At 42.3% G+C, this 24,149-nt stretch overlaps 1 protein-coding gene across 1 annotated transcript in view; it reads left to right on the forward strand.

Moving 5' to 3' along the window:
• sumf2 (sulfatase modifying factor 2) overlaps window positions 1-20,637 on the forward strand; it is a 62,890-nt gene extending 42,253 nt beyond the window's left edge. The window contains 3 exon segments of the mRNA XM_078548770.1: window positions 3,471-3,555; window positions 4,060-4,225; window positions 20,278-20,637. Coding sequence (XP_078404896.1) covers window positions 3,471-3,555; window positions 4,060-4,225; window positions 20,278-20,386 — 360 coding nt within the window. The 3' untranslated portion in view covers window positions 20,387-20,637.
• The last annotated feature ends 3,512 nt before the right edge of the window (window positions 20,638-24,149 follow it).

Raw genomic sequence — 24,149 nt, forward strand, 5'->3', positions numbered from 1 at the left:
CCCTTTATCACAAGCACACAATATCTTCTCTTGACTACTTTGTTCTACACTGTGGCTGCTGTTAGGGGGCCTGTAGACCACTCCCACTAATGACTATTTCTCCCTACTATTCCTCATCTCCACCCAAAGCGATTCTACATCTTCATCTCCCGAACCAAGGTCATCTCTAACTATTGCACCAATGCCCTCTTTGATTAACAGTGCTACCCCTCCACCTTTACCTAGCTTCCTATTCTTCTTGAATGTCATGTACCCTTCAATATTAAGGACCCAATCATTGTTGTTCTGCAGCCACCTCTCCGTAATTGCTATCCAATCATATTTATTTACTTCAATGTGGACCATCAATTCATTTACTTTGTTATGAATGCTACGTGCATTCAGAAAGAGAGCCTTCAGTTTTGTCTTTTTGTTACCTTTGTAACATCTAGTCTTGGCTGTTGATGTAGGTTTAGGTTTCTTAGGTTTTTTCTCTCTGTCCCTTCCTGCCATTCTCTGACCCTCACTTCTCATATTACTATTTTGCTCTCCTGTCTTGACTCTACACCTTGAATTGCTACCTCTACCCAAGCTTGATCCTTCAACCCGCCTTATCATCCTTCCTGAAGTATGGTGCCCGGAATTGGACGCTGTACTCTAGCTGAGACCTCACCTGTGTTTTTATAGAAGTTTAGCAAAACTTCTTGATTTTTGTACTCCAGGGCAGGATTTTTTAAATGATGGGGTTTCCTGACCCGCCATCCAGATAGTTGGCAGGGTATGCATCCCCACTGATACCGCTTGTCCCACAGCCAATTAACATTCTGTGCGGTGTTAATTGGCTAAGGATGAGACTTTTATCCCCATTTGGGGAGGAAGTCCCGCCTTAGAGCTGCCAGCCAATCAGATGACTGATAGCTTTGTAGTCCCAGCAGCACCAAATTCAACCGGTGGCCACTCCTGAGACTAAACTAGTCCTCAAAGAAGAAGAGCTAATACAGGCTGGACTGAAGGTAAGTCTGCAGTATCGCAAGCCTGGGTGGCAGGCCCTAGCGAGGGGAGTAGAAGGGGTTGGGGGACTGGGTTTGAGAGGCTGGGGTGGAGGGAGGGTTAAAGGGGGTATGACCTTGGGTGGGGCTGCCTTCTCCGTTGGACACGGGACCACCCAGTGGAGGTACCCCAGCCCCCTTGCCTGAAACCGGCCTGTTTCTGTTCACCTTTAACATTGCACCACTTAGTTCATATTGCTTTTACTCATCCTTCCAAAATGTATCACATCACAACTCTCTGACTTAAATTTAATCTGTCACATGTCTACCTATTTTACTAGTCTTTCTAAGTCCTTCTGAGGTGTCCTACTGTCCTACTCACTGTTTACTACAATTCCAAATTTACTGCTATGTGCAGACTTTGAAATGATGCTCTGTATACCCAAATCCAGGTCATTAATATATATCACAAAGAGCAATGATCCTAACATAGGCACCAGTGATGAGGGGACACCAGTGTATGCTTCCTTCCAGCCTAAAAAGAGAATTGTTCACCACTTCGCTCTGCTTTCTGACTTGTAGCTGTTTTTTTATCTATGCTGCAAAATCTATTTAACCCATGTGGGATTCAATTTTACCAATAAGTTCATTATGTGGCACTTTATCAAACACGTTTTGCAAGTCCTAATACTCAACATCAGCCAAACTGTACTCAATCTTCTCTGTTACTTCCTCAAAGAACTCATCAAGTTCTGTCAGAGGAAATTGAAACAGGGTCTAAGAAGGGCAAAGAGAGTATGAGAAAATATTAGCAGTTAAGAGGAAAGGAACAAAAAATCCTTTAAAAACAGAAAATGTGAAAGGAAAGTTAAAGGACTAGTAGGACTGATTTGGGGCAAAAATGAAAATCTTTTGGAGGCAGTGAACATTACTGAAGTATGGAATGAGTAGTTTGCATCTGAATGAGTACTTGACAAAAGAAAATTAAGATATTGTCACAGTAGAGGAGGGGTGAAGATATTGGATAGGCCAAAAATAGAAAGGATCAGAAAGTTTGGGGATAATCTAAACATAGCAACTTACTAAATAGTGAGCAGGATAATAACAAGAGTTCAGGTGGATATAGACTGGCTGGTGAAATTGGCTGACACGTGGCAGGTGCAATTAATGTGGATATGTTTGAAGTGTTGCACTTTGGGAGAAACAACAAAGGTCATTGGTACTATTTTGAGGGATTGCAAGAGAACAGGGACCTTGGGCATATTCACAAATCCATGAAGGTGGAAGGCAAATTGTTAAGGTGGCTAAGAAATTGTATGGGGCACTTAGCTTTGTAAATAGGAGCATTGAATACAAAACCATGGAAGTCATGCTGAACCTTTACACTTAACTATTAGGCCTCAGCTGGGAGTATTGTCCACACTTCAGAAAGGATGTCAAGACCTTGGAGAGGGTAGAGAAGAGGTTTTACCAAGATGATTCCAGAGATGAGTGGCTTCAGTTATGTGGGTGGATTGGAGAAGTAGTGATTGTGCTCCTTAGAGCTGAGAAGGTAAAGGGGAAACCTAATAATTCAAAATTGAGGGATTTTAAAGAGCAAATCTGGAGAAACTATTTCTTCTTGCAAGTGGGTGATGACCATTGGTCATGGATTTGTAATAATTGGCAAAATAACATGATGAGAAGTTTTCTCAGTCTGCTATTATATATCAGGAAAGTATTACCGATAAGAATGACAGAATCAGATAGGAATTTTCAAAAGGCAGTTAGACTTCTATTTGAAGAGGACTAACTTGCAGGGTTATGTGAATGAAGCTGGTGTATGAGTCTAATCTGGCCAGATCTTTCAAAGAATGGCCTTCATCTGTGCTATAAGATTCTAAGTTTGTCAGACACATTTCACAATAAACATGGCTGTCATTTATTTACCCGTGATTTTCCAAGAGTAAATACATTTTTTCCTTTAAGAGTTTCTCCACTACCAACGTTAGGTTGCCTGTCCTGTCATTACTAGATTTAATCACTCTCCCTTTTTTAAATGATACAACATTAGCAATTCTCCAGTCCTCTGGCAACACCCCCTAAGGAGGTTTAGGAGATTGTGTCCGGACCTTCTGCAATTTCCAGCCTTACTTCTCCCGATAACCTGTGATGCATCCCTTCAAGACCTGTGGCTTTTCTACTTTGAGGACTGTTAACCTTTTAAGTCCCTGCTCTTTATTTATTTTTGTCATATCCAGTTTCTCTATCACTACCTCCTTTGCTGTTAGTGACAGCATCCTCTTCTGTAGTGAAGAGAGACACAAAGTATTCACTTTGCACCTCAGCCATGTCCTCTGCCTTCACAAGATTTTGTTTTTAGTCTCTATTCATTCCCATCCTTCCCTTGACTACCCTTTTACTATTTATATGTTTAGTAAAGACTTGTATTCCTTTTTGTTACCCACCAATCTGTTCTCATTATGGTGTACAGTATGTTGTTTCTTGATATGTCTTTCACAGGGAAAATTTCCAGATCAGGACACAGCAGAAGATGGTTATCATGGTGTATCTCCTGTAAATGCATTTCCACCGCAGAATAACTATGGTAAGAACCTACCACCACAGCCTTTGCGTTCGCAGCACAGTGCTACCCATCTCAGACACCTTAAAATACAGCAAAAAAATTGCTTCCACCAAACCATTGATCTCTTCCAGCTTTCCCACCTTGGCTTATTGCTTATTTTATCCATTTCATTGTTTTCTTCCCTTGCGACAGCCTATCCCCTACCCCATTACCCTTGCTGACAACCATGAGACATTTTGTAAATGAAATATAGGTTATTGTTGTAACTGCATTGTTTCTGAGCAGGTTTATAATGCAGTTCCACTTTGCACACAGAGGGTAACTTGCCCAGCGGTTATAATGGGTATTTTCATATGGAAAGTGAGATCACAGGGTTTAGAATTTAATGATGCCAGAAAATGAAGAATTGATCTAACTGAAAAATACTCATTTCTGTGATCATCAGTGGCAGATTTATTGAAAGATGGATCATTGAGATTGAACTTGTTATTTGCACTGAAGCTGTGGTTTGTGCTCTTTGTTCAGGCCTCTATGACATGCTGGGAAATGTATGGGAATGGACAGACACTGAATACTCTCCACCAGGCCTCTCTGTAAAGGCTGATGCTCAGAAAATGTATGTCCTGCGTGGATCCTCCTGGATTGACAGTGCAGATGGATTGTTCAATCATAAAGCACGGGTTACCAGCAGGTAAAGCTCAGTATTCATTGCAATTTCTCTGTTGCCATTTATTTTGTTTTTTTGGTTTCTTGTTTTCTACCCTCCTTTTTCATGCCAAGTCATGCAATCACAGAATGGTAACTGCACAGAAGGAAGCCATTCAACCTGTCAAGTCTGTGCTGGCTCTCAAGAGTAACTCAGCAAACCCTATTCCCCTTCCTTTTTCCTGTAGTTCTGCAATATTTTTTCTCCTGGACTCTTCTCCAACTCGCTTTTGAAAACTGCGATTGAACCTGCCCTCCACAAACTGTCAGGCAGTGAATTCCTGATCCTAACCGGGTACTGCATGGAAAACGTTTTTCCTCATGTCATCATTGGTTCTTTTGCCAGTCACTTTAAAACAGTGTCTCTGGCTCTTGACCCTTCTGCCAATGGGAACAATTTCTCTCCATCTGCTCTGTCTAGACCGCTCATTATTTTGAAAATTTGTGTTAAATCTCCTCTTAACCTTTTCTTCTCCAATTTATACATATAACTGAATTCCATCATCCCAGAAACCATTCCTATAATTTTTTCTGCACCCTCTCTAAAGCCTTCACATCCTTCCTAAAGTGCAGTGCCCAGAATTGTAAATAAGTTGAGGCCGAAACAATGTTTTATAAAGGTTGCTTTTGTACTCTATTTTAAGAATTTTAGCCCAGAATTGTACATGCCTTATCAACTGCTTTCTCAACCTGCCCTGCTATCTTCAAAGATTTGTGCACTTATATCTTAGGCCTCTCTGTTCCTGCACCCCTTTAGAATTGTGCCCTTTAGGTTCTTTTGTCTCTCCTCGTTCTTCATACCAAATACTTCCCTGTATTAAAATTCATCTGCCATATGTTTGCCCATTCCACCACTCTGTTTGCCATCTTGGAGTTTATCACTATCCTCCTCATGGTTCAGAATACTTCCATGTTTTGTGTCATCTTCAGATTTTGAAATTGTGTCCTCAAGTCTAGGTCACTAATTCTTCATGAGTTCTCTGCCTGAAGACGGGTGCGACCCACAGTGCCGCAGTCTCTACCATGGGTCGGGCAAGGAAGCAGGACCTCAAATTTGCCCAGCCAGAACGGGGATTGAACAAGCTGTTGGCATCAATTTGATCCACATCGGCCGTCAAGCTAACTGAGCCAACTGGCCCCTCAAGGAGTCAGAGTTTCTGTGGCAACATACGCTTTTACATGCATGCTGTAGCCTGAAGCTATGGATGGTGATGATAGAGGTTCCAATTTCTTTCAGTCATATGACTTACCAGGATTCTCCTCCTCTCTTACCGCCTGCCATTGCTTACGTTGGAAGGATTTAGAAGTTGATACTCAACCTGTTTGGCCATGTTATGAACACACCTTCTTTGGCCATCAAGTCCTTGAATGGCATTTGAGCCAGGAACTTCTGGCTCAGGCAGGGATGCTACCCACTGCACCACAAGACCGCCTAGGCCGTTAATATAGATCAAGAGAAGCGTGTACTGGCCCCTGGGGATCTCCACTGCCTCCAGTCCGAAAAACAGCCATTCATTACTACTCTATTTCCTGGCACTCAGCCAACTTTGTATCCATGTTGCTAACGTCCCTTTAATTCTATTGACTTCAACTTGCTGACACGTCTGTTATGTGACATATTATCAAATGCCTTTTAGAAGTCCATGTACTCCACATCAACTGCATTACATTCATCAACCATCTCTGATGTCTCATCAAGAACTCAAGGAAGTTAACTAAACATGATTTGCCTTGAACAAATCCATGTTGGCTTTCCTGGATTAAACGTCCCTTTAATTCTATTGACTTCAACTTGCTGACACGTCTGTTATGTGACATATTATCAAATGCCTTTTAGAAGTCCATGTACTCCACATCAACTGCATTACATTCATCAACCATCTCTGATGTCTCATCAAGAACTCAAGGAAGTTAACTAAACATGATTTGCCTTGAACAAATCCATGTTGGCTTTCCTGGATTAAACCACACTTGTCCAAATGATGGCTAATTTTGTCCCGGATTATTTTTTCTAAAAGCTTCCCCATGACCAAGGTTAAACTGACTGACCTGTCGTCATTTGGCTTATCCTTACAAACTTTTTGAACAAGGGTGTAATATTTGCAATTCTCCAGTCCTCTAACCATAAGACATAGGAGCAGAGGTAGTCCATTTGGACCAGCGCGTCTGCTCCGCCATTCAATGAGATCATGGCTGATCTGATAATCCTCAACTCCACTTTCCTGCCTTTTCCCACCAAACCTTGATTCCCTTACTGATTAAAAATCTGTCTATCTCAGCCTTGAATATACTTAACGACCCAGCCTCTACAGCCCTCTGTGATAACAAATTCCACAGATTGACTACCCTCTGAGAGAAGAAATTCCTCCTCATCTCTGTCTTAAATGGGCAGCCCCTCACTTTGAGATTATGCCCTCTGGTCCTAGACTCTCCCACAAGGGGAAACAACCTCTCAGCATCTACCCTGTCAAGCCCCCTAAGAATCTTTTATGTTTCAATAAGGTCGCCTCTCATTCTACTAAACTCCAATGAGTACAGGCCCAACCTACCCAACCTCTCCTCATAAGAAAATCCCTCCATACCTGGGATCAACCTAGTGAACCTCCTCTGGACTACCTCCAATGCCAGTATATATTTCCTTAGATAAGGGGACCAAAGCTGTTCACAGTATTCTAGGTATGGTCTAACGAGTGCCTTGTATAGTTTTAGCTAGACTTTCCTATTTTTATACTCCTTTGAAATAAAGCCCAACATTCCATTTGCCTTACCTAGTACCTTCCGGATTTGTATGCTAGCTTTTTGGGATTCATGCACGAGGAGCCCCAAATCCTTCTGTGCTGTAGCTTTCTTCAGTCTTTCTCCATTTAAGTAATATTCATCTCCTTCATTCTTCATGCCAAAGTGCATAATCTCACATTTTCCCACATATTCCATCTGCCAAGTTTTTTGCCCACTCACTTAACCTGTCTATATCCCTCTGTAGACTATTTGTCATCCTCACCACTTGCCTTTCCGCCTGTTTTTATGTCATCTGTGAACTTGGCGATAGTACATTAATTTCCCTCATCCAAGTCATTAATAAAATAATTGTGGCACCAGTACTGATCGTTGTGGCACTCCACTAGTTACAGGTTGCCATCCTGAAAATGGCCTCCCATATCCCAACTCTGTCTTCTGTTGGTTAGTCAGTTCTCTATCCATGCTAATGTACTACCCCCAACACCATGGGCTCTTATCTTATTAAGTAGCCTTTTGTGTGGTACCTTATTGAACGCCTTTTAGAAATCCAAATATATTACGGTTCCCCTTTATCTATCCTGCTTGTTACCTCCTCAAAAGAATTCTAATAAATTTGTCAGGCATGATTTCCCCTTCATGAAGCCATCCTGACTCTGCTTGATTATATTATGCATTTCTAAATGCATTTCTAAATGCATATTTAGACAAATTTTAAGCTAACTGGCCTATAGTTACCTGTTTTTTGTCTCCTTCCCTTTTTGAATACATTGGCAGTTTTCCAATCCTCTGGGGCTTTTCCAGAATCTAAGGATTCTTGGAAGATTACTGCCAGTGCATCCACTATCTCTGCAGCTATTTCCTTTAATATCCTAAGATGTAATCCATCATATCCAGGTGACTTATCAGCTTTTAGCCTCATTAGCTTCCCTAGTACTTTTTCTCTAGTGATAGTTATTGTATTTATTTCCTCTCCCCTTTTGCCCCATGATTATTTAGCATTTTTAGTATGCTATTAGTGTCTTCAGCCGTGAAGACTGATGCAAAGTATTTATTCAACTCCTCTGGCATTTCCTGGTTCCCCATTATTATTTCCCCAGCCTCATTCTCTAAGGGGCCTATGTTCATTTTGGTGCCTCTCTTTTTATATATTTAAAGAAGCTCTTACTGTCCATTTTTATATTACTTGCTAGTTTACCCTCAAAGTTTATTTTCTCCCTCTTTATTATTTTTTTGGATATCTTCTGTTGGTTTTTTAAAACTTTCCCAATCCTCTGGCTTGCCACTGATCTTTGCCACGTAGCATCCTTACTTTTATATTCAATTCTTCTTGGAATAAAGGATAGCATTCCATTTGCTGCCTTAATCACTTGATGTGCCTGCATACTAACTTTTTGTGATTCATGCACTAGAGCACCTAGATCCCTCTGCACCACTGAATACGAGAATACTGTGAACAGTTTTGGTCCCCTTATCTAAGGAAAGATATACTGGCATTGGAGGCAGTCCAGAGGAGGTTCACTAGGTTGATCCTGGGGATGGAGGGATTTTCTTATGAGGAGAGGTTGAGTAAGTTGGGCCTGTACTCATTGGAGTTTAGTAGAATGAGAGGTGATCTTATTGAAACATAAGAATCCATTTAAGTAATACTCTGCTTTTTTATCCTCCCTGCCAAAGTGAACAACTTCACATTTTCCCACATTATACTCCACCTGCCAGATTTTTGCCCACTCACTCAACCTATCTGTATCCATCTACAACTCCTTATGTCCTCTTCACAACATAGTTTCTTTGCTATCTTTGTGTCATCTGCAAATTTAGCTACCATGCCTTCACTCCCTTCATCTAAGTCATTGATATGAATTGTAAAAAGTTGAGGCCCCAGCACAGATTCCTGCAGGACTCCACTTGTCACATCCTGCCAATCAGAAAATGACCCATTTATGCATACTTTGTTTTCTGCCAGTTAGCCGATCTTCTATCCATGCTAATATGTTACCTCCTACACCATGAGCTTTTATTTTCTGCGATAATCTTTGATGTGGCACCTTATCAAATGCCTTCTGGAAATCCAAGTACAGCACACCTACAGGCTCCCCTTTATCCACAATGCATGTTACTCCTTTAAAGAACTCCAATAAATTATTAAACATGATTTCCCTTTCACAAAACCATGCTGACTCTGCCCAATTACCTTGAGTTTTTCTAAGTGGCCCAGCTATAACCTCCTTAATGATCGATTCTAGCACCTTCTCCACGACAGATGTCAAGCTAACTGGTCTATAGTTTCCTGTTTTCTGCCTCCCTTGAATAGAGGGGTTATATTTGCTACTTTCCAGTCTGATGGAACCTTTCCAGAATCTAGTGGATTTTGGGAAAATTGGCACCAATGCATCTATTATCGCATTAGCCACCTCTTTTAAGACCCTCGGATGAAGTCCATCAGGACCCGGAGACTTGTCAGCCCGCAACTCCATCTGTTTGATCAGTAAGACTTCCCAAGCAATTGTAATGTCACCAAATTCTCAGTATCACAGAATCTCACAGTGCAGAAGAGGCCCTTCGGCCCATCGAGTCTGCACCGACACATGAGAAACACCTGATCCACCTACATAATCCTATTTACCAGCATTCGGCCCATTGCCTTGAATGTTATGATGTGCCAAGTGCTTATCCAGGTACTTTTTAAAGGATGTGAGGCAACCTGCCTCTGTCTTCTGTCTTCTGGAACAAAGTGACCTGGTATTCCTCCCTTCCTTAGGTTGCACAGTGTCTGCAGTTCGGCTTCCAGATCAATAACCCTGACCTGGAATTAGACTAGCTGCCTGCACTTTCTGCAGACATATTTGTTCCGGATCATCTTGGCATCCCACAGCTGCAACATAACACCTGTCCTGCTATTGTTAAGTATGTTATTAAGTTAATTTAATTAGTTTCTTACAATTCCAGTGAATATTGCAATTTACAGTGCTCACTAAGTGCTCGTACCACCCACAAATAAAACTAAAGGTTATATGATTCTTAATTGCAACAGTTTGTGTTTTAGGTATTTATTTTAACACTTTTAACTATTTTATGTTATATTTATTTTTATTTTCTAGTTTTAGTTCTTTTTATTTGTAGATCTACCTTAATTCTGGTGTGCTAATTTGGCTATTAACATACTGTCCCTTACACCAAGCACTTACCGGCCAATCAACTTACTAGTTTCTTGTAATGTTGCAATTTTACAAAAAAACTTAGTTTCTTCAGCAGCTGGGATGCCGCTCCCATCTCCCAGTTGCCTCTGTTCAGCTCCCAGGTAGGAAAGGCCGCGCTCCGATTACCAGGTTCTATTTATGCCGCTCCCGATTGCCTCTGTTCAGCTCCCAGGTAAGAAAGCAAGCCAATCAAGTGGGTTGCTTTGTCCTGGAATGTGTTGAGCATCGAGTTTTGTTGGAGCTGCACTCATCCAGGTAAGTGGGGAGTAATCCATCACACTCCTGGCTTGTGCCTTGTAGATGGTGGACAGGAGTCAGGAGGTAGGTTCCTCTCCACAGAATTCCCAGTCTTGGACCTGCTCTTGTGTTAGAGAAACTCCCAAACCTGGTATTGAAGAAGACACTGAGACTTGGATGCTTTTGGTAGAGACTGTCTATTGCGAAGTTTACTTCTCCACTCTAACACAATCCCCATCCAAGCTGGCTGACTCTTTATATGTACTTCTGAGTATAATTAATTAATCGATACCCAACGCCTGTTCACCCTATTATGTTAAACTACTGGATATTTAATATCCATCAACAGAACCCATTAGATACGAACAGATTGCCCTCTTTGCTTTAAATTAAATTCGTATGAAAAAAAACAAAAAATACATGTTATCTTATTATAAAATCAATCTTTAACATTCTCCATGCTCTCCCCCCCCATTCTTGAAAACAAAAATTTTAACATGTAAATTTCATGTTCTCATAATCCATTATAACATGCCTTCCCTCTTCAAGGATTTCTTACAATTTCTTTGGATAAGCAGTCCTTTTTGTGAAACAATCAGACAACTGGTGACTTGATTCGACTCATTTTATTTTGGAAATCTCCTTCCTTTCCAATATTTCTTTTATACTTGGGAGATCAATCCACAACCTCTTTTCGGTAACAGTCTGTCGAATGGACATTGTGCCAGTGTAAACGGTTATCTATATAGCGTTCTATAGGCACATTTTTCCCTGGTTGCCCCTTATATAGGAGTTACTTTAAAATACTCAAGTTGCTTTTAACTGCTCTTTATTTTCTTTGATTCCCAGGCTAATGGACAACATTTATTGCTTCTTCCCATATAAAAATATATGTTGTACTCAAATAATCATTGGGAAGGTTAGTATGAGGCATCACTGAAAATAACTAATTGCATCCCTTGTGGGTCTCCCAGGTCTGAAAACCTGAGCGTACATTCTTCTTAACTTAATTTCTTCAATGTCTTATTTGCTTTTGGCGCTTCCCCAACAATAGTGTATTTCAGCATGGTGCTTAATTCTAATATATCACAGCACAGTCTTGTTTGTGTGCATAATCAGTTCAATTGCCCCGTGAAGCCTCTTAATTGCTCTGCTTTTTCCTTGGATGTAAAGTCTTCCTTTTGTGAGGATCTGGCCCGATTTATCTGGGAACCTATTAACATTCTCTCGATAAGACTGCTGAGATAGGGCTATTACCAACTTGGTCTGCCTAATGTCCAACCCTTTATACCTAAAAGCACCAGAAGCCTGGCATCCAATTTTGAATTCCTTCATAATTTTACCTATCTCAAATGTCACAGATTCCCACCCCTCCTTCCCCCCAACCCAGAAAATCATCTACATGCAATAAGAGAATGCCTGCTAGTTTTCCTAAATGGTTTCAATAAAAAATTGCTGGATCTTTTAGAAGATCTTGAAGACAGCCAGCTTTTAGTAGGACTAACTGAAAAATATCATACCCTGGATGCATCGTTTAGCCTGTAAGCACACTTGTTCATCTTCCATAATTTCCCCTCTATATCTCCAGCTTCTTTTGGAAGCTTTACGAATTTTTATTAAAAATTCATTCACGAGATGTGGGCTTCGCTGGCTAGGCCAGCATTTATTGCTCATCCCTAGTTGCCCCTGAGAAGGTGGTGGTGAGCTGCCTTCTTGAACTGCTGCAGTCCATGTGCTGTTAGGAAGGGAATACTTCTTTGAAATTGTTCCCCTTGCAAAAATGCTTCTTTGACGTCAATGGATTTACATTCTCATGAGTATGTCATTAACAGTGCTAGGAACATCCTCAAACATACTTTTCCTGCTGTTGGGGAGCATACTGTAACTTCCTGGTCACACAATTATTCCTCAAATCTCAGAGCTGCAAGCCTAGCTTTAGGTTTACACATACCATTGGGGAGTGCTTTCTCTGTACATACCCATCAATGGGACAACACTGGTTTTCCTTTGTCCAGCATCTCTGTAAATACCAAATTCTTTCCAACTGTCAAGTTATTTTTGTTTTGCCTGATTTATGGTCTAACTTATTAATAGTCCTATCATCAGGGTTCCTACTTTTTGTGTCGCTCCTCACCTGTTCTTTGGTTCTTGCTCTTGTTACACTACGTCCCCTACTAGATCTTCTGTCCGTATCTGGATTATTACTGCTCGATCTGTCCTTCCTACAACTGGACCTCCTTTCACAAGCTCTTGATCTTTTCCTTGGGCTGTGGTCATCAGTACATCCACTGTCTGAACTTATGCTACATTTCCTGGCTTTCCACATTTTCACTTCCCCTGCTAATCCGTAGATCTAATATCCTGCCTCCTGTCCTGTATGTTCAGCCAGTTTTTGAATTTCCCTGTGGCCTTTCCTGCCCTTTCTACGGTGGATTCCTTCCACTCACTAGCCCCATCTGGCATATATGCTACCCTAGTTCCAACTTTCGGTAATTGAGTTTTTGATAAATGGCCCTGTCCTGATCTTCAATATCACTTGGTCTACTCTCAGCCTGTTTTCTGTCACAACCTGTTGTTCGTACCGGTCCAGCATATACATGTATGAGGTGCCTGGTGCATCTTCAGTTTCCATCCTCTGTTCAGGTTCCGTCAATGTGTAATTGGTGCCAGTAAGCCACGTGGAATACTCTTAACAGTTTGGTTACCGTGTTGCAAGATTATCGTTTTGTCATCGGTGCCTATACCCTTTCCTGGGTCTCTCCATTCTTTCTGCCTTTCTCTTTTATAATAAGCCATATCCTTGGGCTTAAGATTAATTTCTGACACCCTGATTCGATACTTCAAAGCTCTCCTGATTTTTCTGAAATCCCCACCCTTAACAAATGCATAGCATTCAAATGTTCTGCAAAAATTGAACCAATGGTAATTCCCTCCAAAGCCGGGGAATGGTCCTATATTATTGAAGGTATCTTCGGATTCCTGCCGTAAACTAACTGATAGGGCTATAGCCCCCAACCTCCTAGAGCGTGTTTTTTGGCACATACTGCCCAAGCTAGAGCAGTTGTCAATTTACAATTCGATTGGTCAGCTAAAATTTTTCCGGAGCATTTTGTCAATCATGGCGTGATTTCTCTCTCATAACCCATTGCTAAAAGGACTTTCTGCTGCTTGTGTGCATTGCTACGCTATTCAAATTTTCTCTCTCACTCCTGAATTTACCATTGGCAAATTCTCCTCCATTGTCCGTTAAGAATTAAGTTGGTGCTCCCAGCCCCGTTCCTATACATCTTTCCATTATTTTATTACTTTTTTGTCTTTACTAAAAATTGCTATTGAAGACCAAATCTAGTCATTACATCTTTAAAATGTAGAAGAAAAATACTTTTTTCTTTATCCCATACTTTGAGGTCCATCGCTACAGTTTCATTAAAGTCTCTCGACAGTGTAAGACTTACTACTGCTCACGATGCTGATCTCCTGTACTTTTTATAAATATCACGTTTTTCATTAATATCTTCGACAAGTCTAGTGTATTCCTCACTCAGTACCCCTGCATCCTTTAACAGAATCTTCAACCTATCGCCAGAGGGATCTGCAAATTGACAATGTAGTAAGGTAATAATTTACAGCTTCTCCTTTAAATCCCTATTGCCAGATGCCATTAATCCCTCATTAACATTCTTTCTAGAGATGATAGGCCTTAAAGGAATATAATAACATCCCAGTTGTGTAAATTGTAAATCTGCAGATCTGCCAAGAATGATTGCTTTATCATGGTCCATGCCCAACTTCATTTGGGTCTTTTTCATTGAACGCTTACTTAACAGTAGAGGTGTTTCACTTGATACAACATCAGTACTGATAAAGTGATTCACCCCTGCTATTTTACACAGAGTTACTATTCTTTTTAATGTTTCCAATATGTTATCATCACTGAAACAAGTAGAACTGTCATATTCTTTGACTTTACTTCGGTCTCCCTTGCTTAAAGAATTTGTATAATATTTTAGCCAGTCCACTCCACATACCATGGAGGTCCACCTACTATCTAAAACCATGCAACTGAATTAATCTGCGACTGGGACACTCATTACCGGACTGAAGCTTCTGGTGATCAATACGATTCCTTCTGACTGGTTAGTATCGTCCTCCTTGCATTCTGTACCTTCCGTCTCATGTGTTGTCTCAAGAACCCGGTTTTTCATTTTTGGGCAACTCAGCGCATAATGATACTTAGTCGTATTTGAAGCACCTGTTGACCAGTCATATGGACTCGAAACGTTAACTCTGTTTCTCTCTCCAGAGATGTTGTCCGACCTGAGTTTTTCCAGCATTTTCTGTTTTTATTTCAGATTTCCAGCATCTGCAGCATTTTGCTTTTACCTGTTGACCACCCTTTGGTTATTCCTGAGGTTCATCCTTCCATAATTGCCCAACTCCTGCAGCTGGCTATAGCTCCCAAAAGGGTCTCTGTCCTTGTACTTTTGTTTGTACAGACGTTTTGGCCTGATATTAGAACGGTCTCAAAATGCTGCTAGTGTTGTATCCTCTATCTTTGGTGTCAGTGCTGAAGAGACATTTGTGCCATAAAAGCAGCCAGAAATAAATGTTTCCCCAGAACTTTTTTTTTTAAGTCTTCGGAATTTGATCCATAAGCATTTCTTTCTCTTTGAATCTAACCCCTGTTAAAACCAAGAACCTATCCATGTTTGATGTCCGAGCACAACCCAATAAAGGCAAGTACTGATTTAGGAATTTCCAAGTGGAATCACTGCAATCTTGTATACAGTTGGTTCAACTCCATGATGTTTTCTTCTATGGAAGAATTATGCATTTTTCTAAATTTATCAAAGCTCGACCAAGCTTCATAGGCATTCAATAAGTCACCTTTCATATAAATTTTATCCATGAATTTTGAGTGTGTCCAAATCTTCATTGTTCAGTTCCTGAGTGTCTATTTCCGAGAACACTTTGTGGTGGGTCTTGCTCCTGGCAGGAAGCAAAAGTGCCAGAACGATCCCTTGCTTTCTTTTCAATAGAGACATAACCAATGTCCATGCTTCGACATCATTTTTCCATTGATCATAAGGTTCCATGTCACAAAACAGTGGTGGAAAATCCTATCCTGCCACCTTATACCTCATTTTAGTCATCTTTCTTCAAAGAGTCTCCAATTACAGTATTCTCTCTCAAAAAGCAACTCCAATTCTAACCTTCTGTCTGGAAGTACATCTACCTCCAGTCTTCAGGCAACCATCCTCTGCTACTAATGTTCGAGAAACTCCCACGCCTGGTTCTGAAGAAGACACTGAAACTTGGATGCTTTTGGTAGAGACTGTTTATTGCAGAGCTTGCTTCCCCACTCTAACACAATGCCCACCCAGTGCTGGCTAACTCTTCTTTATATACACTTCTGAGTATAATTAACTAATCAATACCCAACACCTGTTCACCTTTATTACCTTAAATTAGTGGGTTCTTAACATCCATCAACAGAATCTATTGGATACTAACATCCTGTAGCCACAGTATTCATACGGTCGGTCCAGTTCAATTTCTGATAAATAGTAACCCCCAGGATGTTGATAGTGGGGATCCAATGATGGCAATACCACTGAATGTTAAGGGGAGATGGTTAGATTCTCTCTTGTTGGAGATGGTCATTGCTGACACTTGCTGCAGTGCATCTTGTAGATGGTACACACTGCTGCAGCTGGGTGCCAGTAATGGAGGGACTGAATGTTTAAGGTGGCGGATTAGGTGTCAGTCAAGTGAACTGCTTTGTCCAGGATGGTGTCGCGCTTTGAGTGCTGTTGGAGCTGCAGTCATCCAGTCAAGTGGAGAGTATTTCATCATACTCTTGACGAGTCTTTTAATGGTCATATGGCACAATGTTATTCTGCCCATCGAATCCATGCTGGCTGTCTGTACAGTAATTTGATCAGTCCAATTCCCCCTGCTTTATCATCGGAGCTCTGCAAGTTTATTTCCCTCAAGAGTCCCTTGTATTTCCCTTCTGCATCTCTTGCCCAGAACCTTAAATCTGTGTCTCCTAGCCTTTGTATCAGCAACTAATGCAAACAGCTTTTCTTTTCTCTACCTTATCTAAACCTGTCATAACCTTGCACACCTCTATCTGATCGCCCTTCACTTTCTTTTGCTCCAAGGAGAACAACTCCAAATATTCCAGCCTAACCTTGTAGCTGAAACCCCTTATCCCTCATCCCTGAAACCATTCTGGGGAGTCTCCTGAAGGACCCTCTCACCCTTCCTTAAAGTGTAGTGACCAGAACTGGATGCAGTACTCTAGTTGTGGCCTAAACAGAGCTTTATAATGGTTCAACATAGCTACTCTGCGTTTGCAATCAATGGTCTGGATTTTCATTTGCCAACAGGAACAAGATGTGGGTGTGATTTGAAAATCAGGTTCCTGGAAGGTGTCCCTTGATCCTGCCACCTTGGGAAGGCAATGCACTTTTCAACAGTGAGGGAGGAGTGGCTGGAACCCACCCGCCTCCAGTTAGCTGGTTGTTAAACTTGTTGTTGGAGCTCATTAAAAGACCTCACTGGGCCAGTTTGGAACTTTCATTGTCAGGCATGGGCAAAACACTGTTTGGAGCACATCACAGTGAACCTGGTGTGCACGCAGAGGGGAGGCATCGGGGCTAAAGGAGACACTGGTCAACGCACATAAAAGGTGGACAATCACACTCAACCAGTGGCACAGAGTTGCTATTGCTGGTGCTGAGAGGCTTGCATTTGGGTTGGAGTCCAGAGAGGGATGTCAGGTTGGCATGACCTGGGCAGCAGAGGTTGGCAGAGGGAAGCCCTGTTAAACAAACCACCGGCAGCTGAGGGAGCATTGATGGGAACAGGCTCCTAACATCAGGCAGAGCAGAGAGGAAGAGCCTCAGCAGATGCATCCTCCAAGTCAGGAGGAAGCCAAAGGATCACAGAGAAGAGTTATAAGGAGAAGGTGGCACAACCTATGACATTGGGTGTACCGCCTACGAGTCAGCTACCTGCAGATGACAGAATACCAGTGCTGAAGGACGCTGTGCCTATCCAGGCAGCTGGTCTCTCACATTTATGCTCTGGTTCAAAATGACCTGTTGCCTCTTGGCACTCATGACAGTCCTCTACCTGTCAAGGTTACAGTCTCCCTGAATTTGTTTGCATCTGCCTTGTTCCAGCTGTGGACCCGGATGGCATTTTGGCAGGCAGGTCATGGATACCCTATTCCAGTGGGCGAGAGAATACATCCATTTTGACACAGATGGACCAGTGCAGGCACAGAGGGCACTTGGCCTTTGCCACCATTGATAGATCCAGATGGTCTGCGATCACAGGAAGCATATATTGCAGGCTTGTGTTCAGTTTCCAGGCATGTGTCATGATTCCTTTATCCTGTGAGAGCCCTGAGTGCTGCACCACTTCAGCCCAACATCCGGACTCCTCTTCTGGTGGATAAAGTTATCCCCTGAGGTGATAGCTCCTGACACCTGTCTAGTACCCAGACAAAGGGCAGTGAGTGCTGCAACCAGAGCAATCTACTTATATCAGCCTATATTGAGCAGACCATTGGCATCTTGATATGCTTCTATTGCCTTGACTGGATGGTGCTCTCCTCCAGTACGAGCCAGCCAAGGTGTTCCGTGTTGTTGTCTGCCGCACGTTCCACAGTATGATAATTCAGAGAGGCCTGGAGCTGGATGAGGAGGAGGGACCAATACACCACTCTTCCTCAGAGAATTGGTGGGAAGGAGAGAGAAGAGGAGGATGAAGGGAGCGGTCGAGAGAAGCCTTAACGCCCAGGCTTTGAATGGAGACCATCGCCCCTGCTGCTGTCTCTGGTCAGCTGTGCAGGTGGAAATGCCTTGGAAATACAGGAGATGGTGCAGTAGTGGAAAGGTCACTTAACTGATAATTCAGATGCCCAGACTAATGATCTGGAGGCACGGTTTCAAATCTGACCGTGATAGCTGGTAGTATTTAAATTCAGTTAATTAATACAAATCTGGAATTGAGAGCTAGTCTTAGTAATGGTGACTGTGAAACTCATCAATCGTCATAAAAACCCATCAGGCTCACTAATGACCTTTAGAGAAGAAATTTACTGCCCTTACCCTGGTCCCATACCAGGTCTCACCCAACCACAATAATGTGGTTGATGCTTAACTGCCCTCTGAAATGGCTTAGCAAGCCACTCACTCGTACCAAACCACTCCAGAAAAATCAAAGCAGATGGGCTGCAGCAGTTAAAACAGGTGGCTCACTACAACCTTCTCAGGAGCAATTATGGATGGGCAATAAATGCTGGCCTTGCCTGTAATGCCCACATCCCATGAAAGAATAAAAAAGTGAGTTACATGCTGCAGAATTCCCAACTTCTGACCTTTCTAGTAACTATTCTCCTGCCCATTGTGAACAGTATCATAGGGGATTTCAGCAGCCCAATGTATCTTGGCAAGTTCCCAGTATCAATAGAAACGATCCATGCAAACCTCCTGCCACTAGAGGTACTGCCATACCCATACTGGTGTCTTCCCTTATAAACCTGGAAATAAGAACTTATAACGTAAATAAAAAAAATAAGGCCAGATTTCTATGATTGACAGCAATACTGATCATTTACAAAGAGTGAGAAGTCTGCTGCTATCCCTTCAATGAGAAACTCAAAGAGAATGAGTGTATGAAACCACCTTTAGTAGCCAGGCTGTCTTTAATCTTTGTTAACCCAATGTCTCCAGGAAGATAAAGACAAAATCCATTGGGTATTGTTGGAACAGTGAAATATGGCTGAGTAAGGATCATATTCAAAAATAAAGGGGTTGAACGTGGAAGGGAGGAGTGCAGATTGAAAGGGAGTGGGTGAGAGGGCTCCAGAGCAACAAAGAACAGATCCCATTTCTCGTGTCTTTAACAATCTCAGGAAATTCCAACTGCTTCACAGCCCACGAAGTACTTTTGAAGTGTAGTCACTTTGAACATGGTTAAATATGGCAGACAATTTGCAAGTTGCAAGGTTCCACAGACAACAATGTGATAATGACCAGATAATTTGTTTTTGATGTTGGTTGAGGGATAAATTTGGCCACGAGACTGGGGATAACTCCTCTGCTCTTCAAAACAATGACATTTGATGTTTTTTATACACCTGATTGGTTAAACGGAGGAGTGAGGTTTGAACCCTTGACCATCTGACTCAGGCAAGTGTGTGGACGCTGACACCTGGCATTGAACTTGCTGGCATTCTTTTCCCGCCACCTCCTCATTGGCTGCCCAGTTGGCTTCCTGCTCCCTGGGGGACAGAGGATGTGTCTCCTCCTCTCCACTTCCTGCACCAAGGCTTCTGCAACAGCATCTGAGAAAGTTGCCAGTTCTCTCACAGCTTCTATGTTTTTAATGGCAAGTAGCATAATAGTTTTTCCAGCCAGACATACCCCCTTTTAAGAGGTTTTGACTGCCTTTAAATAGCGCTGTGTCCTCCAACTATCTGAGTCTTCCAGGAAGGGGTGCAGCCAATGATTAGTGTGGGTAGCAATAAGTGAGCAATATGGGTTTGAGATGTGACCGCCACTAGCTCACGTGCAGCAGCCTGTAAGATATCTTTCAGGCCCTGTTTTGTGTTAAACCCCACATGTGCTCAGCCATGTCGAACAAATTAAAGATACTGCGCATTGCAAAAACTGCCTACTCATAACAAGAAAATTTTAAAGAGAACATTGATCTGCAGTTCAATCAACAAGCATAGGTTAACCACAGCCAGCAGTTGATTGTGCTCAGTGACCCAAACTACACTTAAATTATATCAAACATTGAAATGAAGAAAAGCAGAGAGCTAATTTGCTGTTCTTGACTCTAGGATGGGAAACACTCCAGACTCGGCTTCTGATAACCTGGGCTTTCGATGTGCTACAAGCAAAGTTCCATCACAGCAAAACCAAAAAAGGAAAATTAAGACTGAACTCTAAAAAAAAAACACTTAAGGAACGGTAATAATTTTGAAGAATGTGAAGCAAGATCCATGGGCCAGAATAATTAAGCATGGTATACAGCTTGATTATATTTCTGCTAATGTGACATTACCCTTTTTAAATCTTAAATAGTAGACTAAAATTGAAGATTATTTCACAGAACAGAGCTTTAATGTATTGAAGGTTATAAATGTTTTAATATTTGGGGAAAAGCAATGTTAAACAGAAACTAAATTTGCATTGTTGACGACCCAAAAGATCATCTGCTTTGGAAGCTATTAGATTAGAATTTAATTCTAATATTAATTCTGATTTGTTTGACGTGGAGAAGGTTATCTGCTGTTAAACAGCTTTGAGGTACAATGATAACCCAGTGAATGTAATCCTAGTGCAGCCCTCTGTGCAGCAATCCGCGAGCTTCACAGATTTGGCGAAAATAGGCATTGGCTCTGAATACCTTTTTCCATGTGAGATGAGCAGACTCACTGACAGCAGTGGCGGTGGTGAACTTGGGTGGAGACTGCAGTCAGCAAGGAGTTAAAGTGGGGGAGTGAGCCTCCAATGAAATCTCCCACAACAAAGCAACATCTACAAAACAGCTATAGTGACTTGTCAACCAGAAAAAGTGATTGGTGAGTAGCTGGTAAGTGGATAACAGTCTAGAAAATAAAGCCCAGGCAGGGGACGTCAACCTGTGGAATCCACATCGTGTGCCATGTGGGAAATCCTGGATACTTTTCATGGGCTGGACAACCACATGTGCAGGAAGTGTCATCATTTAGAGCAGCTCAGGTACTGGGTTTCTGAGAACTTTGTGGATAGCACGTTTCTGGATGTCGTCACCTTGCAGATTAAGGGTATGCAGGCAGAGAGGGAATGGGTGACCACAAGGCAATCAAGGCAGTGCATCTCACTCTCCAATCAGTATTCAGTTCTGGGACTGGGGGGAAGTGGGACTTGTACAGACTGGACAGGTTGCACCACAACAGGGCCAGGTCCAAATCCAACCTGGCCAATTGCCACCTCATCAGTCCACTTTCGATCATCAGTAAAGTAATGGAAGGGGTTATCAACAGTGCTATCAAGTGGCACTTGCTTAGCAATAACCTGCTCACTGATGCCCAGTTTGAGTTCTGCCAGGGCCACTCAGCTCCTGACCTTATTACAGCCTTGGTTCAAACATGGACAAAAGAGCTGAACTCCAGAGGTAAGGTGAAACTGACTGCCCTTGACATCAAGGCAGCATTTAACAGAGTGTGGCATCAAGGAGCCCGAGCAAAACTGGAGTTAATGGGAATCAGGGGAAAACTCTCCGCTGGTTGGAGTCGTACCTAGCACAAAAGAAGATGGCTGTGGTTGTTGGTGGTCAGTCATCTCAGCTTCAGGACGTTACTGCAGGAGTTCCTGAGGGTAGTGTCTTCACCTGCTTCATCAATGACCTTCCTTCCATTATAAGGTCAGAAGTGGGGATGTGCACTGATTATTGCACAATGTTCAGCACCATTCACGACTCCTCAGATACAGAAGCAGTCCATGTCCAAATGCAACAAGACCTGGACAATATGCAGATTTGGGTTGACAAGTGGCATGTAACATTTGCACCACACAAGTATAAGGCAACAAGAGAGAATCCAAACATCGGCCCTTGATGTTCAATGGCATTACTAATACTGAATCCCCCACTATCAACATACCATTGACCAGAAACTGAACGGGACTCGCCATATAAATACTGTGGCTTCAAGAGCAGGTCAGAGGCTTGGAATAACATGACGAGTAACCCACCTCCTGACTCCCCAAAGCCTGTCCACTATCCGCAAGGCACAAGTCAGGAGTGTGATGGAATACTCCCCACTTGCCTGGATGAGTGCAGCTCCACAACTCAAGAAGCTTGACACCATCCAGGACAAAGCAGCCCACTTGATTTGCACCACACCACAAACATTCACTCCTCCACCGATGCACAGTAGCAGTAGTGTGTACCATCTACAAAACGCACTGCAGGAATTCACCAAGGCTCCATCGATAGCACTTTCCAACCACACGACCACTACCATCTAGAAGGACAAAGGCAGCAGATAGGTGGGAACAGAAAGAAGCATATAGAGCTCCAAACAGTCAGAGAGATGGAATCATATAGAGCTCCAAACAGTCAGAGAGCTGAAATCAGAAAGAGCTCCAAATAGTCAGAGAGATGGAATCATATAGAGCTGCAAACAGTCAGAGAGATGGAATCATATAGAGCTCCAGACAGTCCGAGAGATGGAATCATATAGAGCTCCAAACAGTCAGAGAGATGTAATCGTACAAGGCTCCAAACAGTCAGAGAGATGGAATCATATAGAGCTCCAAACAATCAGAGAGATGAAATCAGAAAGAGCTCCAAATAGTCAGAGAGATGGAATCATATAGAGCTCCAAACAGTCAGAGAGATGGAATCATATAGAGCTCCAAATAGTCAGAGAGATGGAATCATATAGAGCTCCAAACAATCAGTGAGAAGGAATCATATCGAGCTCGAAACGGACAGATGGAATCATATCAACCTCAAAACAGTCAGATGGGAGCATATACAGCTCCAAACAGACAGGGAGGTATGAGCATGGAGAGCTGCAAACAGAGAGAGAGATCGAAGCAGAGAGATCTCCGAACAGTCAGAGAGATGGAATCATATAGAGCTCCAAACAGTCAGAGAAATGGAATCATGTGGAACTGCAAATGGTCAGAGAGACAAAATCAGAAAGAGCTCCAAAGAGTCCAAGAGATGGAATCATATAGAGCTCCAAACAGTCAGAGAGATTGGATCATATGAAGCACCAAAAAGTCAGAGAGATGGAATTATATAGAGCTCCAAACAGTCAGAGAAATGGAATCATATAGAGCTCCAAACAGACAGAGAGATTGGATCATATAGAGCTACAGTCAGTGATGCAATCATTTAGAACTCCAAAGAGTCAGAGAGATGGAATCATATGAAGCACCAAACAGTGAGAGAGATGGAATTATATAGAGCTCCAAATAGTCAGAGAGATGGAAGCAGATAGAGCTCCAAACAGTCAGAGAGATGGAATCATATGGAGCTCCAAACAGTCAGAGAGATGGAAAGAAATAGAGCTCCAGTCATAGAGATGGAACCATGTGGAGCTCCAAAGAGATTGAATCATTTAGAGCTCCAAACAGGCATATGGAGCTCCAGTCGGAGAGATGGAATCATATAGAGCTCCAAACAGTCAGAGAGATGGAATCATATAGAGATCCAAAGAGTCAGATAGATGGAATCATAGAGCTCCAAACAATCAGTGAGATGAAATCATATCGAGCTCCAAACAGGCAGAGAGATGGAATCATATAGAGCTCCAAACAAACAGTGAGAAGGAATCATATCGAGCTCGAAACAGCCAGAGAGATGGAATCATATCAACCTCAAAACAGTCAGATGGGAGCATATACAGCTCCAAACAGACAGGGAGGTATGAGCATGGAGAGCTGCAAACAGTGAGAGAGATCGAAGCAGAGAGATCTCCGAACAGTCAGAGAGATGGAATCATATAGAGCTCCAAACAGTCAGAGAAATGGAATCATGTGGAACTGCAAATGGTCAGAGAGACAAAATCAGAAAGAGCTCCAAAGAGTCCAAGAGATGGAATCATATAGAGCTCCAAACAGTCAGAGATGGAATCAAATAGAGCTCCAAACAGTCGGAGAGATGGAATCATATAGAGACCCAAAGAGTCAGAGAGATGGAATCATAGAGCTCCAA

The sequence above is a fragment of the Cetorhinus maximus genome, chromosome 9 (assembly GCF_964194155.1).
Source record: "Cetorhinus maximus chromosome 9, sCetMax3.hap1.1, whole genome shotgun sequence".
Lineage (NCBI taxonomy): Eukaryota > Metazoa > Chordata > Chondrichthyes > Lamniformes > Cetorhinidae > Cetorhinus > Cetorhinus maximus.